The sequence below is a fragment of the Oryzias latipes genome, chromosome 13 (genome assembly GCF_002234675.1).
Source record: "Oryzias latipes chromosome 13, ASM223467v1".
Lineage (NCBI taxonomy): Eukaryota > Metazoa > Chordata > Actinopteri > Beloniformes > Adrianichthyidae > Oryzias > Oryzias latipes.
The window spans coordinates 16,554,010-16,577,827 of record NC_019871.2 but is presented as its reverse complement, the minus strand read 5'-3'; the positions used below and the strand labels follow the sequence as shown (position 1 = coordinate 16,577,827).

Below are 23,818 nucleotides of genomic sequence, written 5' to 3'. Positions count from 1 at the left end.
GGGGGGGCTGAATGTTCTCTGTTATCTGAATGTTCAAAAGAACTGAATTAGATCGTACTCAAATATTATCAAATATCTAACCTGTCTGAAATTTTGTGCATAAGAATGTTACAGTGTAATTTAAAAAAATTATTGGGTAGATTTAGCCATTTATTTCCACAATCTCACTGAAAGATGCATTGCTGCTGTAAACGAGGTGGTTTGGTGCTTTGCCGCCACCTGGTGGTCAGCTTTGGTACTTCCTGAGCTCAGATGAAGATGGCGACGGGAGTCCTTCAGAAAGTCTGCAGGGGGGTTGGTCCGGCCAAGAATGGGGCGCACACAGCCGGACAGCACGTATTTTGGGTCAGGTGGGTGGTTTTACCTTGGTGTTTCAGTAGAATCTCCGTAATGTTTGATGCTGGCTGCTGAATATAGTTTTTGTTCGTTTTTTTAAGAGCTAGCTTGTCACCACCAGCTAGCAGCTAGTCGTAGACAACATTTGGCTCTTTTAGCTTAAATCTTTTTACTTGACGTCTTTTTTATTAAATCACCCCAATATGTCTAGCGCAGATGTGATATTGGTAGTGAAAAAATATTGTGACTTTCTGTCACCTATTGTTGGAGAACACTGCCAATCTTCAAGGTCAGTTTCTTATTTTAATGAGTTTTGCTAAATAATAATAGTAATTTCACAAATTTGGTGTTCTTCAAACATAACGTTTTTTTGATAACTTTATTAAAATTATTAAAATTTCAATTGTACAAACAAAGCAAAACCAATGAACTGTTACCACACACCATAAACAAACAAAACAAATAAAAAAGGACAACGACAGGAGGTAAAAACGGAAACAAAAATAATTTAAATATCAAATGTCTTTATTGATCTGTCTTCCATTCAGTTGTTAGTTTATGGATCCATTGTCATGTTTGGGTACATCATGTCTCCAAGCATGTAAAATATTCATTTAACTTAAATATTCTTATGTTCGATTTCTCGTTAAAAGCATTTACCTCAATAATAAGGAATGCAGTCAGTTTTTCCAATACATTAACTTGTTTTAGTTTATTCTTTTTTTTTAATGTAATCGTTGGTACTTTGATATGTTTCCACTTTATTGTGATATTATCCTTTGCAAAAAACTTTTTTCTTTTAACTGAGCTCTTCTGCTTCTTGGTAGCAGAAGATCCATCCATCCATCCATCCATCCATCCATCCATCTCCATCCATCCATCCATCCATCCATCCATCCATCCATCCATCCATCTCCATCCATCCATCCATCCATCCGTCCATCCGCCCGCCCGCTCATGACGGCTTCTTTGTGTCTCTAGAGGCTTCACAGCATCCAGCCACGCGTGCAGTGAGGACAGCTGGTTCAAATCCCTGTTTGTCAGGAAAGTAGATCCCAGAAAAGACGCACACGCCAACCTCCTGACCAAAAACGAGGAGAGCAACCTCTACAAAATTCAGTGTAAGTTTGTCAAAAGCCTTGATTGACAACTGCAGCATCTCCTGTGAGGTCAAATTATTTCTACTTTCAGTCCATAATGTCAAACCTGAGTGCCTGGATGCGTACAACAAACTTTGGTGAGTTAAATCTTCTCCCGTGTGGTCAGAAGTAGTTTGGAAGCAGCCTGAATGTGTTGTTAATGTTAAAAATCAATTATAAATCTAATCTTTTTTAATGTTTGGTCAAACTGGTCTCCTGTTCATCCCAGCGAGGACGTTTTGCCAACCATTCATGCTGATAAGTACTACCCCTGTGAGCTGGTGGGAACCTGGAATACCTGGTATGGAGAACAAGACCAGGCTGGTAGGATTACTGACATCAACTCATATCTGCAGCATAAGATTTGCTTCCAGTCATACTGCATATTAATTTTCATACAGATAAATGAAAATCAGTTGCTAAAATGTGATTTTAGAGCTTTTATTTCCCTGGACAACAGAAAATCTAACAGCGGAGCTCCATTTATACCCAGAAATTTTATGAGCTGCTGCATTTATGAGACGCTCTTCTTCCAGTCCATCTGTGGCGTTACAGAGGAGGATATCCAGCCCTAACAGAAGTGATGAACAAACTCAGACAGAACAAGGTAGCCAGCATGCTACCATTCCCGTTTATTGCTGTATTGTTGGAAAACAGCTGGAGAAGACCTATTGATTGCTCGTCACTCCGTGCCAGGAGTTCACTGCCTACAGGAAGGAGCGAGGAAAGATGCTGCTGTCCCGCAGGAATCAGCTTCTGCTGGAGTTCAGCTTCTGGAATGAGCCTGTTCCCAGAGAAGGACCCAACATCTATGAGCTCAGGTCTTACCAGCTCAGGGTGAGTAACATACCGTTTATGACATACTGCATTCAATACAAATCTGTTTTTCTGTCTGCATCTGCACTCTCCATATCGCACAGTTATCATTTATTTATCAACACAGAATAATAAAGATTTTCTTGAAATGGTTTTTTTGGGATCCAGTTCAGTTATTTAGAACAATAGAAAACAGGCTTTGCTTAAATTTACTAAATGAATCCATTGCAAAAACATTTGATCAGTTAGTTCATTTGCGTGTCCAATTTTTCTGAGAATTGTTGAAACGATAGTCATATTTTCAAGGAATGAGAATTACCCATCATCCTGTTTTATTGTTTCACTTGAACACAAAGTTCTACTAGGTTCTCAAAGTACTAAATGTTACACATTTTGCTTAGTTTGTTCCTTTTTATCCATAACAGACATGTTGTGTGGATTAAGTTGTTCTTCAAAGTCTCCAGAGCCAAACTGAACCTTGAAAGTGCTTTTATGATTACTGTAGTTCAGCTAAAAAAAAAATAATGTTGTATTAAGCATAAGACGTGTAAAATGTGATGATTTTATTCTGGTTACTTTTGCATTTAAATATCAGATACACCGTGTACCTATAAACTTGTTTCAGAATGCCTTTTTCTTGGCTTTTTTATGTTGGGAATTTGTATCCAAAACGTTATTGCGCAATCTGGACAGAATCGACTTACCAGCTTTTTTTTAGCAAGTTTTGTTGGCAAATTGCAATTTAAACTAAGTAAAAATATAACCCAATGCCTGTTTATAATATCCCTGGCTGGGATGTCAGCTTTGTCAGAAAATCAAGTGTTTTGTGTCGTCATCTACTCCTAGCTTAGAGATGTTTCTCAGCATATGATCCATGATCATATATCATGAATGCATCCTTTTTGTCTGATGTCACACCTGAAGAGCAGCATTCTTCATGCTCCAGTGAACCAAACTTTCTGGATGTTCTTGTTATTGCAACTTATCTGCGATGACAAACCACCAGGGTTATGCCTCTCCCATTTATCTGTAGTGACATATTTGACCTGGAAACTAGAGGGAAGATTGGAAAGCTTTCTTCTGGGCGGTTTTCATTGTCATAAATAACTTTGTGCTCTCCCCCCTGCAGCCAGGAACCATGATCGAGTGGGGTAATTACTGGTAAGCCAGCCTGATTTCATTAGATTGGATTGCATTAGACTGTAGTCACAGAACAGTTGCACTACCTGAAACCGCTCTCATCCCAGGAGCCATTCCACCCAGGCTCTAGGTTTGATACCCCGCTCCCTTGCACTTCAACCTAGATTAAAACGTGAAGTAGTGTATACCTGTGAGCATGATGGTTGATTTAGACTGGTTACAGATCTGTGTGTGTGTCAGTTAGGATGGATTCACGTGAAAAATAAAATAGATTCTTTAAAGTCCCACTTCCTTTTGTTCTAGTGTAAAATCCTTCTCAGTGATCTTTTAATCATGATTAGGATGTTTTTTAGGCAAACACTAAAAACCTGTGTTGCTTTCTAGGACATAGTTTCTGCAGAGCAGCAGGAGTTCATCTGAGATGTGGTCTGGACCGTTGCTGCAGAGCAACCCTTCCCCCATAACCGCCACCCATAACCCAGCTATCTGTTTACACACTTTCTCCCTAGCTTACAGCCCCTCAGACCCCCAACCTAACTTTAGCGGTGCAACATGAATGGTGAGCGATATTGGAGCTTTCGCGCCGTTCAGTTTGGAGCCAGATAGCGGCTCAGACGAGGAAAATGAAGACGTGAATGGATCTATTTGTCTTCAAGAAGATGCATCAGAATGGAGCGCAGCAGGGAGCCTGTGGTCCGCCCATCGTACTACAAATACAATCTTATACAAACAGTATTTTTCGTCTACTCTGGATTCACCACAGTTTGAATAAAGACATGCTCAGAAGTGTAATTTTGGGTTAAAATGTTCTTGTGAGATTTCTTTAGATGATGGAGGACATACAGGAAGATTCAGCTCAAAGTTGCATCTCTGACTATTGCTTTATTCAAATTGTTGTGAATCGGGAGCAAACAAAAAATTGCCCTTTGGAAAAATATTGTATTTGTTCTGTACAAACTACAATAGACAAGCTTAAACTCCCCGCTCCGCTCCTTTCTGCTCCACTTGCAGACAAATGGATCCACGTACGTCTTTGAACTGGCATCCGGCTCAAAACTGTACAGGTGGAAAGCTCTGACATGGCTCACCATTGTTCTGGGAGGGAGTGTAAGCAGAGGGATGATGGGAAATCAGCGGAGGCTTACTTCTGTGCCAACAGTCCCGATCACAACTCTGAGATGAATTTCTGATGAACTCCTGCCGCCCCACAGAAACTATGTCCTGGAAAACTACCGTTTTTTGTTTTTGTTTTTTGGCTAAAAATGAAATAATCCTAATTAAAAGACCACTGGGATCGCTTTTACAATAGATCAAAAGAGGAGAGGAATGGGACTCATTTTTAAACAACTGTTTGAGGTGGACGGGGCAATCCTTTTACAAAAATACCTCTTTTGGAGGAGTGTAGTTTTCTCTTTCCCTTTGTTTTATTTTACTTATGTTTATAATTATTGCTGTCATCTGTAGTCTTGTATATCAAGACAGCAATTTTAGCAAATTGTTGCTGAGGACTAAAGTCCTAAAAACATGAAAAAGTGAGGCTAACAGACGAGGACTGCTTAATGACTCAATGATCCTGTTTTTAACATGTTCTCAGAGTATTTTCCTCATGATGGTGGATATATATAAAAGAATTGGAGTTTAAAACTCCATTTCTGAGTATTTCTTTATCGTTTTTATTGTTGTTTTTTCCAACACTGAAGTTGCTGTTTGCAGGGCCCGAGGGATCCGTCACCGGCAGCGTAACAAAGAGGCGGTCGGAGGCTTTTTCTCACAGATCGGTGATCTCTACATGGTCCATCACCTCTGGGGTACGACTCTATGCTAGTGCTCCATGAGATCGTGCTCAACTCCATCACCTGTTTCATGAACTCCTTTTGTAGACAAGTTGTGCTTTTTTTGTCATCTCAAGTCATCCATAAATTGAGATTTAAAAAAGAATCACACTTTCAATCAACTACAATGTTAATTAAATGAATTTTATGACATTTTTTTCAGCCTTTTCTTTTGTGCATTTCAGAGTTCAACCCCTTACATATTCCCTTAATTATATCCATAAGTGAGTTTTTTAACTGAACCCCGCCGGGTTTGTGTGGAAACCACATTTAGTCTCCGGGGACATTTCAAATATTTGATCAAATTTTGGTCAACTTTTTATGAAACACACCAAAACGTCCATTTATTTGTTAATTATTAATTAGCTATTGAACCTCAATAATTATCAGCTTCTCTGGGTCTAAAGTTTCTCCCATTCTCAGTTTTCTTTGCCCTGAGTAACTTCTTTGTCTCATTTAGCTGTAAATTGAGGCCAAAATAGTGTTGCTGCAAAACTGATCAATGGAAAAAACATCTGTCTTCATACTTAATCAGATAATTCATCGTGGTTTTGAGATTACAAAAAAGAAAGGTCGATTAAGTATGCTGTGACTTTTCCTATAAACGTTACTTTGTGGCTGCAGCTTATGAAGACCTGCAGTCCCGTGAAGAGACGAGAAACGGCGCCTGGCACCAGGAGGGCTGGCATGAGGCTGTGTATTACACAGGTGAGCACAAATCAACTGCTTTGACAAGAAAAACGTTTGGAAAAGCACTTTCTGTGTTTGTCACCTTGACATCCACACATTACGCCTTCCCTGCAGTGCCTCTCATACAGCACATGGAGTCTCGGATCATGATCCCGCTGAAGGCCTCGCCGCTGCAGTGAGGCGTGTGGAAAATCCAGCTGCACCCCTGAGAATGTTACAGCCACGCAGCAGAGTGTGGGCGTCACGGGTTCCACCTCCTGTCATTGCTGCTAAACGTACTTTTCCCTTCTCCTTTTTCTTCCCGATGCCATTTAGACATCGCTAAGACGTTTATCTGTGGTTTTAATTCATTCCTGAAGGGTAGCGAGCTCTGTGCATTCCACGTTTTGGAACAGGATGAATACTTTTGGCCCAATTAAAACCTCCTGACGGCCATAGAGCACATCATGTGGCGTCAGATTAAAACAGGGCCTTTAAGAGAAATCGTTTTTAAATTAAGAGCGAACCAAAGTTACTTGAAAGAGGCGGCAGCTATGTGGTAAATGTGGGATCAGAAAAGGGGGAAAAGTACATTGTTTACTGCAGTAGCCATTTATTTATTTATTTATGCAGATTTAAATATATTAATTTGACAAAAAGTCCTTTTCTTTGCCAACTGTGACGTGGTGCACAAAGTGGGTGTCATACTTTTAGATGTGCAAACTGCTGAGTTTCTCCCTGTGTGGTTTTAGTTCTGTATGCCCCGTATGATCCTGCTTCATGGCGCCGTGTTGGTAACCGCTTCCACCTTTCCTCTTGTGAAACAAGCATGCCGGGTTTCAAACATCCGTTTTTAAAAGTCCAGTCATTTCCGTTGGAAGCATGAATTCTGACAGAAGACAGCCAGTCCTGCTCTTTAACTGTAATCAATGGATGGAACCACATGATATTTCTGTTATTGCAGGAACAATGTAACAGAAGACACAATGGTAGAAAATTAAACGTTCATCTTGGGGTTGTTGTGTTTTTTTCCTCATCTTTATTGCAGCAGGTGCTCCTTACAGAACCATGACAAGAGGGTAACAGCTTTTTATACAGAACATCTCTCATTGCACATCATGCCATAAAGGTTAACTTATGTAGAGGCTTTGTTGTGAAATGTGCAAAACTACTTCAATCTTCTCCATACAGTGTTTTTATTGTTTCTTTTTAGTATTTTAGTATAAAAATTGAGCAGTTTTTTTTTCTGGCACAATTTAACTTTAGTAAAACAAAGCAATCGTTATAAAAAGCTTTTAGTTTGAGGAATAAAAGTGTGCAGTAGTTAAAACTACTCTCGGCACACACCCTTTGGGTGCAAATATAAAAGGTTAAATTACTATTATTTTTTTCTTTCAGTATCTTTAGATTTTCTCCAGCTCCTTTAGAAGCTCCCCGAAACTCGTCACGAACCACGAACATCTCTCCTTGACCTGTGGCCTCACCACATTCCCGCCAAACCCAATGAAGGCACTCTGAGGGGGAGAAGCATCCATCAGATGTATAGGAACTTGAAATTAAAAAAAAAAAAAATTATGAACTGAAAGACTCACAGCTGGAGGACAAGCTTCCAGATCGGTGGCCCCGTCTCCAATCATCACAACCGTCTTGAAGCCATATTGCTCCTTCAGCATGCTTATCACTTTTCCTTTGCCGCCGCTCTCAGCTGTTGGCTGACTCTCGTCAAAACCAGCATACTCTCCTGGGGAATTTTTATGGAGACGTTTAAGACGAGTAGAGCGGTGGAGCCTCAGAAAACCTGCGTCTTTACGCTTTTACCGTTAAAGTAGAACTTGAGCCGGTTGGCATAGACGTGCTGCAGAGGAATATTTAGCTGAGACGCCACGTGTTCTACGATGCAGCGGAAGCCACCTGAAACAAGGAACACCTTTATGTTGAGCTCATGCAGACGGTCCACAAGCTCCCTGGACAAAAATAAATGAAGATTTCTTTTAACATTTAAACACCTTTAGTGAGGAATTTGATGAACTACTGTCATTTGAAATCAAACTAAATGTTGCAACCCTTTAAAATATTTTTGAGTGTAATTTCATTGAAAATTATTGCTTAAAAAAAAAAGGTGAGAAAAAAGAACCAAAAACAAAACAAGTGAGACACTGAGACAAATGCAGTTTGAGTTGCAGCCATTGACTGTATAACAGAACTGGACTGAGCGAGTGTGACGTAGGAAATGCCTTACTCCCTGCTCCAGCGAAATGAAGCCAACTCAGCCCCCATGCTGGAGCTAGACGACGCAAGTAAGCAGTGATTGGCCCGAGTCGAAGTTTCTGTGGCAACTACTGCCGCCAATCAGGAGTGAGCTTGTTGCAAGGCCAATGAAAGCGGGATGAGGAGAATTTGTCAAACCTTGAAGGAGGAACATTCAAGGCATCACATGCTTTTACTGAGGCATCTGATGGGCCACTTTGAATGACTTGCAATAGAGAGAAAAAGTAGTATTAGCAAGAATGTGTTAAAACGATGTAGCAGAGCAAGAAAGGTTATTCTGACAAATATAATCACTGATTATTTCTCAATAAAAGTCTATGGGGTTTTGGCTGCCAGGGTGTGGGTTTGTCCAGTCCAGTTCTCTTCTACAGTTGATGGTTGCAGCAGAAAACAAGATCTATTGACTGAATTCATCCAAGTCTTTGCACCCCCACCTGATGCCTGGAGTCAGCTGAGGTGGGTGGTCGGTTATCAGTTTGTTTACTTGCTCTCTGGAACATCGGATGGTGGAGAGGCGGTCAGTGAGGGCCTTCTTGAATGTCACCGAGCCCCCCATGGCTTTCCGAGTCCTAAGACAGGAAGAAGAATAGGAGAAGAAAAAAAAAATCATCCAACTATAACAACTTTTAAACTACATGAAAGTGGGTGCTGGCACATACATCTCTCTGACCGCGTCCCCAACACCACAGAACTTGGCGAGCTCATCGATGCCTTCTTCTTTAATGACTGTGCTGTCCACATCAAAGCAGACGGCATCTGCTCTCCTGAAGAGCTCCTTAGTTTGATCAAGAGTTGTCATCATGCTGGGAATAGACAAAGTTCTCAGAGTTACTTTAGTTCAGGTGACATCAGCAAAGGGAGTCCATTGTTGTCTTAACGTGAGGCTCTTTGGGTGTAGTGGATGCCTTTCGACCAGTGGAGCAGCAAACACTACAAATGAACCAGTGGAGCTTAAGCCATTTAAAACAAACAAACTAAGCAGAAGAGACAGGACGCCGCGCGGCTGGGTCATGTGGTATGGATGGATCTATGGATGGTCAGACATCCTCTGATGATGTTGCGTCACCCCCCCCCCCCCCCTCCCATACACTCCCCACCGAAGAACGAGCACAAACCTACAGCGAATGCAGAGACGGGGGGGGGGGGCAGACAAGTCACACTCCCTTTTGCTGTCAGAGCTCGACTGTTTTAAGACACAAGCTGTAAACATTTCCCAAATGAACTTTTAAAATCTGATAAACCGTGTTTTTTTGCCGCTCCACTTTTTTTTCTAGTCGCGATCGGTCGACAAAATTTCCCCACAGCGTCTTCAGAACCCCTTCCCGTGAAGAAGTAGTCCAATGACACCTACCAGAACACGGAGAGCTGAGAGGGAACATCCAGCAGAACCCACACCGAGCCGCTTAGATGGAACAGTAAAGAGGAAGACAGGAGCCGCACGGGGAACCAATCAGAGCGAGGCCGCGTAAGCCACGCCCACTCTCCACGCTGGTTTTGTTCCATGACGTCACCAGCGGACAAAGATTTAATGATGTGCAGGACTTTTGTTTGAAGAAAAAAGTTTCAAAAAGTTTGAAACCGCCATTTTATTTTTAGAAATATGTATTGTATTCCAGATGATGCTGACTTTTTTTTTTTTACTGTTTCTTTTCCTATTTATAAATCACAACAGTCCTCTTTTGCCATCAACAAAGCTTAGGAAACAAGGTTCGTTTTTTATTTGACACATTGGCAATTTTGACAATAATGTGTCCATATAACTTTTTAATGTTTATCAAATACTTAAAAAAATGTTTTTCAGGAGATTAAGTTTCATTTTAAGTAATCAGTATAGCAGAGTCCTGGACACATAAACTATAAATAATTAAATTGTTCTCTCAAATTGGAATTTTGCACATAAAATGCTGATTTGAGGGAACAATTTTTTAATGCCATGTCCAGGGCTCTATAGCCATCAGAGTAATTTATTTTTTGATTCCTTTATCAACACTTACTACTACTACTTTATGTGTGTCAGAAGTCTGTCTCCTCCTCTGGTCACCGGCAGGAACTGTCTCCACAGTTCAGAACGCACTACATCTCCCAGCAACCCCAGCACACAGTTTTTGGATGCCACATACCGGACTTTCATTTGCAATCACTCACAGATCCCTTTCAAACTGTACTGAGCCTCACCGAGTGCAAAGTATTGTTTGTGTCACTCTGCCTTCATTACAGAGCGTTGTATCCAGACCTGATCTTCTGATTTCCTGACCTTGCTGACTCAGTTTGCCTGCCCCGAATCTCTTCTGGATCCTGACAACTCTAGTTTCTTCTCTGATGCTCCCATACCCACTGTTGACCTTTGCCTGTCTGACCCTGATTTAGCTTTGTGGACTTTTGGCTAAGCTAATAAACCTGCTGCAATTTCAACCAACCGTCTGCCTGTTTTGTGACAATGTGCACAAAATACCAATTTGTGCACACAAGATGCTAATTTGTGTACATAAAATCTTAACTTATTTGCACGAAATGCTAATAAAATGCTCATTTGTGGCCACAAACTAGTCATTTGTGTGCTCAAAATACTAATTTGAGGGAACAATATTTTTTGGGAATGTCATGTCCAGAGCTCTGTAAATTTGGAACACTATGTATTTGTGTCAGATCTGCTGTATGAAACAGGAACACTACAAGTAAAATCTAAAGTCAGACTTACTTAACTTTAGTTTATTAATTTCAAACATTATTAAAACAACGATCAATTTATACAGTTGCTGATAACAATAGTCAAGGGGTACTACCTTCTTTAAATTAGGAAATGTTATCAGTGAACATTTATGCTTGCCTGTTTTTTCCAAGTTAAAACTCAGGAGAGGCGACTAAACACTGATTTTAAAGGAGTCTCAGATATTGTGCAGATTCAGAATCAGCCTAATATGATAAAGCTCTGTAGGGATACCGTATAACAGCTCAAATCTGAATCAACAGTATCATTATTATTTAAATGTCACTGTACACATTAGTAAGAAACACAGCATAAAGCCATCTTCTCAGGGGCAGCATTGTAAGTTACTGGGTTTAAATGACAAGCACAATTTCATGCTGGCCAAGAAAAAAAGTAAAAATGAATTAAAAAGACATAAAGATAGGATCTGTTGATGGAAGACAAAATTTAAAGCTGTACAGCTTTGGATTAAAATTCATTCAGTACCTGGATAAACAGCCATTTGCTCCTGAAAGGTAATGACTCCCTTTCAGCTGTAGGGGGCAGCATTGCACGGGACAGTTTGAATAAAGAAGAAGAAGAAGCGGATAAAGCAGGAAGAGGCGACCACGTTAGACTGAAAGGTGAGCTTTAGATTTTAGTTCTTTGAAAAACGTAACTTTTGTTATTTTAGCATTATTAAATTTAAGTTCTTAAATCCGAGAAGTGAAATTTTTGAGCTTTTATTAACCCCTGAAAGGCTTGGTTAGCTGCCTTCAGTTGTATGTTAACGAGCACGTGCGTGGTCATCATCACATGTTTGAAAAAGAGACCCATGATCATGATCATCTCGTGGACACTGCCTGGAGACCGCAAACGGACCCTGACTTCTGGTAGGTTTGGACTGTCCCATTTGATGCTCTTTTAATTCTGCGGTGTCCTTGTGATAATTTCTGATCATTGAAGCATGGCTGAATTCTGCCTCAGCTGGCCTGTGCTGGAGACAGTCAGACACCATGCAAAAGCCAAGCCTCATTTCTGCCTAGTGATTGGACAGATGCTCCAAACCAGCGCTGTTCAGCTACGCAGAAATGAGTACACAGATGTTTAAAGAACAGGAAAAGTTAACTTTTAATGGAAAGCATGTGGTCTTCATGTGTTGTTGGGGCAAAAAAGACAAACAATGTTGACTCCTGATTTCTTACATGGGTGAAATGTATGGTCCTAATATTTTCTTACTCTGGTTGTTTTCAGAGCAACAGAGGACAGAAGCTCTCATCTCCTGTCTGTGGTAATCACTGGGTGCTCATTCACCCCCCCCCCCCCCCCCCCTTGATCACCTACATGTTTTTGTGTTTCTCGTAATGAAGCACAAATGATTTTGTACTGTTCACCACCCTCAAGATCAAACATCACATCTGACTTGCATGTCACTCCCCCACTGCAGTCCTACAGGTCATCCACGCTGTCCTGTTCAGTTCTGGTTCTCAGTATGAGGAACATCTTGTGCTGTGAATATTTGTGACTGTTTCCCCTCTAAAGACTACTTCAATAAACTGATTAATCCTACAACTGTTTGTGTTTTAATGTCTGATTTCAATCTTTTTGCAAAAGATGAAAAATTCTGCAGAACCACGGTCTAAAATACAAGATAGATTTTTAATATTGACATTATTAGTAAAACATTGAAAGTGCTCAGGTTTAAGGGAAGTTTTCTGTTTTTGTTAGGGCTGTAAAGTTCACCCAGGAGAATTACGCTCACTGTTCTGTTTGTAATATCCAAGTCACCTGAACCCATGATCTGGTTTTGCTTTCAACACTTCAGTTATGACATTCATAAGACAAAAAGACATTGTTAAAAAAAATATGTCTCTAAAATGACATGGAAAACAGATCTTAAGATAACAGCGTCTTGAGGCCTTTCTTGTTTGAAGCAAGGGGACATTTCTTTATCAGCTGTTGGAACAGATGAAGAGCAGGAAACAAGCCAAAAATCAAAAGCATCCCCACTATAGCACCATATATATATATGTTGATTCTAAATTTTAGAGTCAAAACTTTGGGCACAACATGCTTAAGCTAATTTCTTTTGAGTTTTTTAAAATGAGCGTGTAGTTGTATTTCAGTCCTGTCGGCCTTTTACCAACTTTGTTGGCCCTGCTTGTCCGCTTCAGCAGCTAACGACAGCAGAATGGCCTTTGGAGCGTTCTCAAAAAGCGCCGCTCTGTTCTGAGTTTGGCCCTTCTTGACCCAGTGGCCGTAGATTTTAAATGCGCAGGCGTCGATGAGCTTGCGGATGGGCTTGACGGCGTACGGGTCGCTCTGGATCACCTCCTTGGTGACGGGTTTGGCACGGCGGTAGTTGCAGTAGATGCGCATGGTGGCGAGCACTGTTATGCAGATAACCTGATGGAGAAAGGAATCAATGCAAGTGGATCATTGATCCTATTGTACTATACTTTTAAATACTTGAGACGAGTATGACATACAGTTGTGGAACAAAGATTCTTTATCTCAAACTGGTTCAGTCTTATTATGTTCCCTGAATTAATATTGTTTAAAATTAACTTCCGGGTTTACACATGAATTAATCTCACCTTAAATCGCCTGTATGGACTAAACTGTCGGACTTCGTTCACTACATATTGTGAGAAGAAGGGGTGGTTGAGAGCATCAGCAGCAGTGAAACGCCTACTTGGATCCACCACCAACATGCGTGAGATCTGTGAGAGAAACCACACACACACAGGTACAGTAAATGAATGTTTACATATACAGTTTATAGACAAACGGTCAACCTACCAAATCTTTGACGGTGTCTGAACGGTCCTCCCACTCAGGAGAAGAGAAGTCGTAGTTTCCTGCTAAAATCATGCGCAGCATCAGCATCTGTTTTCTGTGCCAGAAGGGAGGAGAGCCCGCGAGCAGCGTATACATGATAACACCCGAACTCCATCTGCAAACACGGATCAGGTGACGGCTCAGTTTGAAATGTCCAAATATTCTTTTTGTCCAACATTTATAACCCCAGATCATTAAAAAAAAAAAAAGCTTATAAATGTATCTCATCAGTTCACAGGTTTTTCCTATTCCCCTTAATTCCTTTTGGGGTCACAGGGTTGCTGGAGCCTATCACGGCTACTGTTGGGTGAAGGCACGGTGCATGCTGGATTTGTAACCCGTGCATTGCAGGGCAACACAGACGCTGAAGCGCACACACACAGTCACCCCTAAGGGAAATTTATAATAATTTAGAGTCACCAATTGCCGCATCAGTTTGGACTGTGGGTGGAAGCCGGTGTGCTTGGAGAAAACCCATGGCCACTCACATGTCCACAGCTGTCCAATAGCCCGCGTGACTGGCATCCATGGAGCACTCGATAATCTCAGGGGCGAGGTAAACGGGCGTCCCGTACACCTCTGCATTACAGGCACACAGAAGTAGTTTTATCAGTTATTTATTTATTTAAAAAGGGCTAATTTCTTAACATTTTATTAACTTAAACCTGCATTTGTAGTTTTTTGAAGAAAATAAGAAGCATATTTTGGTAAAATGTTGAGTTGTACATGCAAACAATGTTTATTGGATCAGGAAAAGTTATTTAGAAAAAATAAAACAGGACAACGCCAAGACTGCGTGTTGCAAGACAAAACATTTTTTGCTGAATGATACCAGGTACGTAATCATTGAAGCTGCTGCAGTCATGAATAAAAAACAGTTTAAAGAACTATTGATTCAAGCTGGCGCTTTAAAAATAAAGTTCTCAAATAGCAATATTTATATTCCGGTAAAGTTACTAAAACAAGTACATTAAACCTCTAAAATACAGGATAATGTATGACGTAATTTTCCAATCACCATTAGTAAAAGTGTACACTAATAAATCTAAATCATAATAAATCCACCGGTAATTTTATTAGGTATACCAGCCAGGTTGGACTCTTTTGTCTTCAGAACTGCCTTTATGTTTTGTGGCATAGATTTAACAAGGTACCAGAAAGATTCCTCAGAGTTTGGTCCATATTGACATGACAGCATCACACAGTTGCTGCAGATTTGTCGGCTGCACATCCATGATGCCGATCTCCCCGATCTACCACATCACAAAGATGATTTATTGGGTTGAGATCTGGTGACTGTGGAGGCAGTTTGAGTCCAGAGAACACATTGACTGTGGCTTTATCCGAATTTCTTCACTACTAACTATATAGTGCTCTATATAGTGCGTTGGCCATTTTGTAGTGCTGTCCGAATCTACAATTCCAAAATCCAGTGCCCTAGAAATTTTCTAGAAGTCTCTGCGAAAAACCAGTGTGCACAATTCTCACTAGATTGGCGGTTATAATCCAGAATTGCATTTGAATTGCTTTTAAAATCCAGGGCACCACATAGTCCAGCACTGTAAAGCTTTTTAGGGCAGGAATTTGGACAAAGCCCATATATGACAGACACACCTACAGGACAGAACACGGGCGACGTTGAAACACCACCTGCAGCAGGTTGTTCCATGAAAGCGCAGACACAATCTCCAGCTCCAGCTCCAGCTCGGCCTACACGGCCAATCTCCAGCTCCAGCTAGGCCTGCACTGCCAATCTCCAGCTCCAGCTCCAGCTAGGTCTGCACTGCCAATCTCCAGCTCCAGCTAGGCCTGCACTGCCAATCTCCAGCTCCAGCTCCAGCTCGGCCTACACGGCCAATCTCCAGCTCCAGCTAGGCCTGCACTGCCAATCTCCAGCCCCAGCTCAGCTTCAGCTCGGCCTACACGGCCAATCTCCAGCTCCAGCTCGGCCTGCACTGCCAATCTCCAGCCCCAGCTCGGCTGTCAATGCTTACCTCCAGATGCAGTCTGACCTAAACTGCAAATCTGCACTGCAAGTGGACAAAATGGCACTCTTCATTTTCTTGATATGTTTGTTGGGAGTCTGGGACTTGAGGCCTAACAATGCTCCCTGGGTGAGTACCCATAACAACAGAATGTGGTTCTTGGACTCTTTCAATAGCGGTACTTCTAATGCTGTGTATGGGCTACCACAGCCTCATCTGGTCATGGACCCAAACTTTTGGACAGATAAATCTACAGTGCTACCTAAACTCCAAAATTTTCTTACTTTGTATGAACTGGCCTCTACATATAATAATACTGTATTGAAATGTAATGTAAAGCAAAGATTGATGATAATTCTACTTTTACTTTTATCTGGAAATGTGCAGCCAAACCCAGGGCCTGAAGTGCAATGTATTCAGACACCTACTGATTTAAAGTTGATATCTGGGCTCAAAATTATTCATCTTAATGTGCGCAGCTTGGCTCCCAAAATGGACATGGTTAAAATTTGGTTTACATCAACTGAAGCGGACATTGTGATTATCTCTGAGACGTGGCTGACTAAATCTATCACAAATGAAGACATAAATGTAAATGGATACAATGTGTATCGAACAGACAGGCCAAAAAAAGGTGGTGGTGTAGCCATCTATGTTAAATCTAGATTTGAAGCATCAACAGTCATGTCCAAGTCCATCCCTAAACAGTTGGAGCTTTTAGTCTTGAATGTGAAATTAGCCAAATCCCTGTCCATAACAGTAGTGGGGTGCTATAGGCCCCCATCTGCCACCAAGGAGGCACTATCATCTTTAAAAGATCTTCTCTCCAGGATAAATTATGGCGAACTGTTAATGGTCGGAGATTTCAACTGGGACTGGTCAAGTACGGCCTCTGAAGACTTTAAATCCCTCTGTGACTCTATAAATCTTAGCCAGTTGATTAGTCAGCCAACTAGGCCAAATACTAAATGTCCAGAAAAGTCTACTTTGATTGATTTAATTCTAACAAATGCTCCACACAAATTTTCATCTGCGGGTGTTTTCTGTAATGATTTGAGTGATCACTGTGTTGTTGCTGCATGCAGAGACGCAAAAATCCCCAAATGTAAACCACGCATCGTCATTAGGAGAAATTTCAAGAAATTTAATGAACAAGCCTACCGTCATGATTTATCCTTGGTTAACTGGGAGCGCATAGGCCTAACGCCCAATGTTGAGTTAGCTTGGTCATTTTTTAAGGGCAACTTTGAAAAGATTATAAATAAACATGCTCCAATGAAGAAATTTAGAGTGAAAGGACGAGATAATCCTTGGTTCACCCGAGAGCTATCGGACATCATTCACCTTCGGAATAGGGCTTGGGCCAAAGCCAGAAAAACAGACTTAGCCAGGGACTGGTCCACCTTTAGACAACTGAGAAACAAATGCACTTCATTCATTAAAAAAGCTAAATCAGAATATTATCTATCTGTCACAACTGAGCATCTCAACAATCCGCAGAAATTTTGGAAGGTGATAAAATCCTTCTCTGTGAACAAAAGTTCACATGATCTTCCTTCATTTGTTTTAAAAAACTCAGTCCCAGTTTATGACAGAACTGAGGTTTTAAATTGTTTCAATAATCATTTTATATCATCTGGCTCCTGCTCTGACTACAAAGGAGCTGCCTCAGTGCCCCACAGTGTAAACTCTTCTATGTTTTCCGGTGAACCCTTTACATTTGTACCTTTTACTGTAAATCAAGTTCATAAAGCTCTTAAAACTCTGAACCACAGAAAACCTCCCGGGCCAGATCTGATAGAGCCTTTCTCTTTAAAAATGGCTGCTGATTTTATTGCTCAGCCTCTTACAACACTTTTTAATCTGTCAATTGAAACTCAAGAAATTCCTTCCATCTGGAAGTCAGCTTTTGTTACTCCCCACTTAAAAGGAGGTGACCCAGCAGTTTTAACCAACTACAGGCCAATCTCCAATTTGTGTGTCTTGTCAAAAATCCTTGAATCTCTTGTGTGCGAGCAACTCAAAGAGTTTTTATACTCAAATGAGCTTCTCTCAACATTACAGTCGGGTTTCAGGAAAAAGCACAGTACCATTACTGCTGCTACAAAAGTGATAAATGACATTCTTGTTGCTCTTGACAATAAGCAGTACTGTGCTGCACTCTTCATTGATTTATCAAAAGCATTTGACACTGTGGATCACATTGTGTTAAAACAAAGACTTATCAGTTTTGGCCTTTCAGATCATGCAGTCTCCTGGCTCACAAATTACATGAAGAACAGAACCCAATGTGTTAGACAGGACGGTTTGTGTTCTGAATTCTTAAATGTACACACGGGGGTGCCACAGGGTTCTGTATTAGGACCCCTCCTATTTGTCATGTATATAAATAATATAGATCAAAATGTGTCTCATACAAATATGCATTTTTATGCTGATGACACAATTATTTACTGCTTTGACCCATCCCCTACCACTGCTGTTAAATATCTGCAAAAAGCTTTTGATACGGTACAGCACACATTTCTCCAGCTAAAATTAACGGTTAATGCAGACAAAACCAAATTAATGCTGTTCTCAAACTCTAGAAAAACACCACAGGGTTTCCTTACAGTTTCCACTCTAGAAGGAAATGAAATTGAGTTGGTTCACGTGTACAAATATCTGGGAATCTTGATTGATGATGCACTCTCATTCAAGCCCCACATTGAAAATCTTGTTAGGAAACTGAAATTGAAACTGGGTTTTTTATTTCGAAACAAGTGTTGTTTTTCATTTGGGATTAAAAAACGACTTGTCACAGCAACTTTCTTATCCATTTTAGATTATGGAGACCTTTTATATATGAATGCAACAGCCCAATGTTTGAGCAAGATTGATTCTGTGTATCACGCCGCTTTGAGGTTTGTGACAAACTGCAAGGCCTCGACTCATCATTGTGAACTGTACTCTCGAGTGGGATGGTCTTCTCTGTCCACCAGGAGGTTCACACACTGGTGCATTTTTATTTACAAATCTCTTCTTGGACTTTTACCTTCCTACATTTGCAGCCTGATCAAGCTGAGGACTGTGGAATCATACGGACTGCGCTCAAATGACCATCTATCGCTCGCCGTTCCATTTGCTCGTACAGAACTGGGGAAAAAGGCTTTTGTCTTTTCTGCCCCCTCCACATGGAACACTCTACAGAAAAGATGGAAATTAAAAGAACTCATTCCTCTGAATATTTTTAAATCCAAGCTGAAATTTGAGGAGAAAGTCACTTTTAACTGTACCTGTTTTACATGAGTTCTAATTTTTATTTGTTTTTAATGTTGACATTTTTATTGTAAATGTAATTTATTGTTTCCCCTCTAGCCAGGACTCCCTCGAAAAAGAGATTCTTAATCTCAATGGGACAATTCCTGGGTAAATAAAGGTTAAATGAAAAAAATATGTCTACATGCCTAAATGTATTGAGTTGCTGCCATGTGATTGGCTGACATAGAAATTGGCATTAATGAGCAGTGGGACAGGTGTACCTAATAAAGTGGCCAGTGAGCATAAACCTGCTGTACCTAATTGAACAATCATCAAATTAATATCTAAAGACGTCAAGGTTTTTGAAAAGTTATAAAGTCCTGATTTAACTGAAACAAAGTTAATTCATAAAAAATATGAAATTCCTCATGAGTTTCTGTAATCATACAAGCTATTATAAAGTTATTGTGTAAAAATAGTACAACTTCAATCCACCTTAAAACAATTGATTCAAACCTGAGAAAAACTGCAGCAAAAAAAGAGAAAAAAGAACCATTAAGAGTCACAATGATTAGCTTCAGCTTCAGATATTTGTCTATGTAGACCAGTCAAAGGGCAATTTTCATATAAATACAATACAGCCCATGTGACGGACACAGGTTCATGCGACAGTTGACTCGCCAGCTCCTGCTGCCAATGATCTAACGCTTTCTGAGACGGCTGCTTTAAAGGTCAGTGCCCTGCAAGCATCTGAGACTGTAGCTTGCAGATCGGAGTGTCCTGTACCGCTCATTGCAGGAAGCGTGTTGTGCAATCAGATCCAGATTCTCCGCCAACAGCTGGTGCTCTGGCGAGAACACTGCAGGCTGCAAAGATACTAACCAATCTGAAGGGGACATCAGTCATACCCTTTAGACCAGAGCAAGTTGTATAATTTTTTTAATTCCTTTTTTTATTTATTTTTTGCTCAGTTAATATTAACCTTTTAATGAACCTATGATATTTTGACTAAGCAGTTGGACTGGTTATTTTGGGTTTATTATCCCTTGTGCTATCCTAGGCACTTTAATATTGAGAGTTGGGTCATCTAGACCCACTAGACAGTGTTCTGAACCTTTTTTCTTCAATGATTCTTGATCTTCACTGGTGTCCATGGATTACATGAAATCTTTCCACCTTTATCCACCTTTGTCATGGTAGGGAGAACACGTCAATGCAAGGGTGGGGTCATCTAAGATAGCACAAGGGTTATTGTTGTTTGCTTTACGTAAGCTCACCTCTGAGCGTCTGTCCTGGCTCGATTTGCACTGCAAATCCAAAATCTGTGAGTTTGATGTTCATGTTGTCATCTAAGAGGATGTTCTCAGGCTTTAGGTCTCTGTGGACAATGTTCTGGGCGTGAAGAAACTGGACCACCTCCAGCAAAGCTCGCATGATCTTTCTTAAACAAGTAAAGCACAATAAATAATCAAGGTTGTAAAAAATAAATAAATAAAAAAAGTCGTCTCTGTTCAGAACTCTGACCAACCTGGTTTCCTTCTCACTCAGAGTAACTTTCTCTGTGAGGTAGTCAAAAAGTTCACCTTTTCTCATTCTGGGGAAAGGAAAATAAAACTGTTAGTCAAGCCTTGAGCATTTAAGTTCACGTTATCATGTAAAATATATACTTACAGGTCAAAAACCAGGAAGTAAAAGGACTTCGACTCATAACTGTCTTTGAGCTGTACTAAAAAAAAACGAGAATTTGATAAATAAATGGGCAAAAAGTGCAGAATAGACCATTGAACATGACCAAATGAATAAGCCTGCAGCCTCATCTATGGGATGAGCTTACTGATGTTCTCCTGCCCGCAAACCTTCTTCAGGATGTAGATCTCCTTCACCGTTGCCTCCCGGATCTCCTCGATCTGCTGTGGGCTCATCTTGTCAGAGGGGGTGATGTCGATGATCTTCACCGCATACTCTTGAGACGTCCGCTTGTCCAAACAGCGGCGCACCACACTGCTTACTCCCCTGACCAGGACAACAGGACACCAAGGTTAAGGAATAGGGTCAAATCAAAGTCACACATCTGAAAATGCTTTCCTGTATGTGACGACAAATACTGAACCTGTATTTGTAACAACAAAAGACAAAAACAGACACTTCTTTGTATTTCTTATCAAGAACTGCAAACCTTCCTCAAGGCTCTTTTAGTCATTTACCACTTTACCTGCAGTTTCTGCTGTTTTATCCAGAGGCACTCATCTTATGTTACTTCTAAAAGTACATTTTTTATGTACCTCCTACTTTTTTTTGCTCATTTTCTACCATAAATGTTTCCGTCTTAGAAAGCTTTTGTGATCAGGATGAAGGAGTGTGCAGCACTAACTGACAGGAAAAGTGGACTAATAATGTAAATAATTTACTACTTATGACAAACTTTTAGTTCTACGTCATGTTCTAAGTTTGGTGTGCTGATTTTGGGACTGTAAGAACCTTTCTGGACATTCGTGGAACTTAATGAAACCAAGATAAGAACACAAGATTCTAAAGTGCTAGAAAATTGGATAAATTATTTAATACAACAGCACAAAAGCTATTTTTCAACAACGTTTAGCTCCAAATCCTGGCAGCATTTGCTGTTCAAGCAGCATTAAACTATTAATTAACTTTACAAAAGAATGCTGGCATGTAGGAGCTGGTGAGGAGTTACGGCAATGCTCATTTCTTGGAAACTAAAGGGAAACCAGGGAAGCCAGTTCTCTTTGGGTTTTTTTTGTCATTTATTTTTTGTTAGGGTTTTGGGAAACTTTAGACTACTGTGTTACATTTAAAACAGATAGTTTTTCACAAATGGGAAAAAAAAATGAAGACCCTTGTAAGAATGATTGATCCACATAAAATGTAAATGTAAACACCTGTACTTAAAAAGAAAAGAAATTAAATACAAGACAGTGAAATATGCAGTAACACTGTAACTCAACTGGGGTGTGAGTCCTTATTATTATCTAAACGGCTCTGTCAGATCTCTATTTGCAATCCATAATATATATACAGTATTTACACAGTACTTGCATTCAGAGATCTCACATCAGGCCTACTCAAAGTCAGATCTCGATTGTCTAATGTACTGTAGCCATCCTGTCCGAATAGAATTAAACTGGAGTGACGGTGTCATTTTCTCCATATTATAAATGCTGAGCATCACCTCAACCCATTTTTCCACTTTAGGCACTAACGCCATCTTCTGGTAATTACCTTTTTATTGGCCAACAACATCATGCTCAAGATTTTACAGTCAACTCTTTTTAGACCAACTCCCCTTTCCTTTTTGCAGAACTGTATTCATTTTGAAGCTAAAGTGTCATGATGCAATGCTTGAAAGTTCAAAAATCTTTTAAGAAATGCAGTTCAACAGTGGTAATGACGTCAACTATTCAAGTTTTTCTGTGCACTTCTTTTGTGTGGTAGAGAAGTTCTGCAGAAACAAGTTCAACTTGCATCTTACTGCAACTCTTTGGATTAAAAGAAAGTTCCCCGTATTGCATCTCATTTTTGTTATTGTGTGGAGGTCATATTACCTGCCCAGGATCTCTTTGGGCTCATACTTATCATAGAACTCCTTGGCTCCAACCCAGTCTGGGATTTCCTCCTCTTTGGTCATGATGGAGCGACAAAGCTTCACCACTGAATGTGCACAACTCCCCTCCTCTCACGGCTCACAAAAGGCTGCCGCAGGAGCAAACACACCACAAACACAACTCAGATCCACACAGAAACTCTGCATGTGTGTTATAACGCACAATACTGGTCATTTACACAATCAAATGTTTAAGGATTGCTAGCAGATTCAGTTTCTAAATTTTGACTTTTACTGCTAAAACACAAAGCTTTAAGCTACAAGCATCACCTTTACGTTATGATTTATTTTTAAACATTAGTTCAAGTATAGAACAATCACGTTTCATGTTGTGAGCAATTCAGTCCTATGTCATCAACACTTGTACTTTGGTTATTTTTCATTTTAACATTAAAAGCAGTGTGTTTGTTTGTCCCTTTTATCAAAGATCATCACATCAGTTTCTAGAAAACTGGTTCCTTTCACCCTTTACATTTCTTTAGAATTCATATTTGCTAGTATTTAAACTTATATACCAGATTTATATTTAAAAAAAGAAAAAACATCTCATGACATTCCATCAGTGTCAAACTACATTTTGACTTATTTCAACCCTTATAGTCCAATACTCTCCAGTTTGGGTCACTTAGATCTGATTAATCGGGGTCAAGTGTGCCGGTTGTTTCCTGCTCTCCATAGATCTCTAAACTAACTAAACTTCTGTATTACCTTAGTTTTGAAAAAGTCACTTAAAAATACTTTTGTACCTTTTAAACTATAACGATGAGAAGAAAATAAATCTATAAATGTCCGTGCACTAAAACGGAATCACACTCATGTAAGGGGTCATTCACTGCCATTTTTTTTCCATTTCCAGCGAAGCAACACCTGAAAACACTCACCGTTCTTGTCCGTGTTAAAAAATCCTTTTCATCCTTAGTGTGATCGCTCTGCAGAGATTAAAACCAGTCCGGTCCGCTCCGACTGCTGCTGCACGCGTGTGTGGGGTGGCCGCTTCCACGTCGTATAAGACGAGCTTTAATGTCACACGCCAAAAATACACGGCTGCTTCTCAGGCAGCCTAGGCGAATCAACATAACAAAAACTGGGATCCATGCTGTGAGAAGACGGTCCCTTTTCTCACCTTTAGCATTCAGAGACAGGTTACTGCACGTGCACCGTTCTGGAGTGACACAACAGTTGCTGGACCGCTGAGTTGTAACAGCTCCTAGTTTCTATTTAAAGAACTAGCAGGCCAAAATAAG

General features: G+C 40.3%; 3 protein-coding genes, 1 long non-coding RNA gene and 1 other non-coding gene across 6 annotated transcripts; 3 read left to right on the top strand and 2 right to left on the bottom strand.

The window, feature by feature from the left end:
* The first annotated feature begins 217 nt into the window (after window positions 1-217).
* nipsnap2 (nipsnap homolog 2) lies at window positions 218-6,947 on the top strand. Its single transcript, XM_011482589.3, has 10 exons — window positions 218-350; window positions 1,318-1,457; window positions 1,528-1,573; window positions 1,705-1,799; window positions 2,012-2,082; window positions 2,172-2,312; window positions 3,421-3,452; window positions 5,145-5,239; window positions 5,888-5,971; window positions 6,068-6,947. The coding sequence occupies exons 1-10, from the start codon at window positions 253-255 to the stop codon at window positions 6,130-6,132; spliced, it is 867 nt and encodes a 288-aa protein (XP_011480891.1). The 5' UTR covers window positions 218-252; the 3' UTR covers window positions 6,133-6,947.
* A 4-nt stretch (window positions 6,948-6,951) lies between these two features.
* psph (phosphoserine phosphatase) lies at window positions 6,952-9,718 on the bottom strand. Its single transcript, XM_004075426.3, has 6 exons — window positions 9,552-9,718; window positions 8,860-9,003; window positions 8,635-8,769; window positions 7,751-7,896; window positions 7,525-7,673; window positions 6,952-7,446 (listed from the first exon to the last, which is right to left on the bottom strand). Exons 1-6 carry the CDS (start codon window positions 9,701-9,703, stop codon window positions 7,336-7,338), a joined length of 837 nt encoding a protein of 278 aa, XP_004075474.2. The 5' UTR covers window positions 9,704-9,718; the 3' UTR covers window positions 6,952-7,335.
* Window positions 9,719-11,503: 1,785 nt separating this feature from the next.
* Window positions 11,504-12,458, top strand: LOC111948437. The gene is made up of 2 exons (XR_002874447.1): window positions 11,504-11,779; window positions 12,141-12,458. It is a non-coding gene; the product is annotated as an uncharacterized LOC111948437 (long non-coding RNA).
* On the top strand, window positions 11,852-11,989 carry LOC111948544. The gene has a single exon (XR_002874557.1). It is a non-coding gene; the product is annotated as a small nucleolar RNA SNORA15 (small nucleolar RNA).
* A 68-nt stretch (window positions 12,459-12,526) lies between the features above and the next one.
* phkg1 (phosphorylase kinase catalytic subunit gamma 1) lies at window positions 12,527-23,749 on the bottom strand. Of its 2 annotated transcripts, none has more exons than XM_020708293.1 (10): window positions 23,456-23,749; window positions 22,516-22,663; window positions 20,809-20,965; window positions 20,624-20,673; window positions 20,481-20,546; window positions 20,230-20,393; window positions 14,216-14,306; window positions 13,689-13,842; window positions 13,484-13,609; window positions 12,527-13,292 (listed from the first exon to the last, which is right to left on the bottom strand). In XM_020708293.1, the coding sequence occupies exons 2-10, from the start codon at window positions 22,596-22,598 to the stop codon at window positions 13,026-13,028; spliced, it is 1,158 nt and encodes a 385-aa protein (XP_020563952.1). In that variant the 5' UTR covers window positions 22,599-22,663; window positions 23,456-23,749; the 3' UTR covers window positions 12,527-13,025. The 2 variants fall into 2 exon arrangements, with proteins under 2 accessions (XP_020563952.1, XP_011480889.1); XM_011482587.2 differs by having other exon boundaries at window positions 20,624-20,678; window positions 20,787-20,965; window positions 23,456-23,748.
* Window positions 23,750-23,818: the final 69 nt, after the last annotated feature.

Bases quoted from the DNA above. Each gene is read 5' to 3' on its own strand.
- nipsnap2 (XM_011482589.3), top strand. From the start codon at position 253: ATGAAGATGGCGACGGGAGTCCTTCAGAAAGTCTGCAGGGGGGTTGGT. The intron at 351-1,317 runs GTGGGTGGTTTT...TTGTGTCTCTAG, and splicing joins CAGCACGTATTTTGGGTCAG to AGGCTTCACAGCATCCAGCC. The intron at 5,240-5,887 runs GTACGACTCTAT...TTGTGGCTGCAG, and splicing joins CATGGTCCATCACCTCTGGG to CTTATGAAGACCTGCAGTCC.
- psph (XM_004075426.3), bottom strand. From the start codon at position 9,703: ATGGAACAAAACCAGCGTGGAGAGTGGGCGTGGCTTACGCGGCCTCGC. The intron at 9,004-9,551 runs GTAGGTGTCATT...GTCTATTCCCAG, and splicing joins TCTCAGCTCTCCGTGTTCTG to CATGATGACAACTCTTGATC. The intron at 7,674-7,750 runs GTAAAAGCGTAA...AAAATTCCCCAG, and splicing joins GCTCAAGTTCTACTTTAACG to GAGAGTATGCTGGTTTTGAC.
- phkg1 (XM_011482587.2), bottom strand. From the start codon at position 22,598: ATGACCAAAGAGGAGGAAATCCCAGACTGGGTTGGAGCCAAGGAGTTC. The intron at 20,966-22,515 runs GTAATATGACCT...TGTCCTGGTCAG, and splicing joins CCCAAAGAGATCCTGGGCAG to GGGAGTAAGCAGTGTGGTGC. The intron at 13,293-13,483 runs GTGAGATTAATT...TTTCTCCATCAG, and splicing joins GTCCATACAGGCGATTTAAG to GTTATCTGCATAACAGTGCT.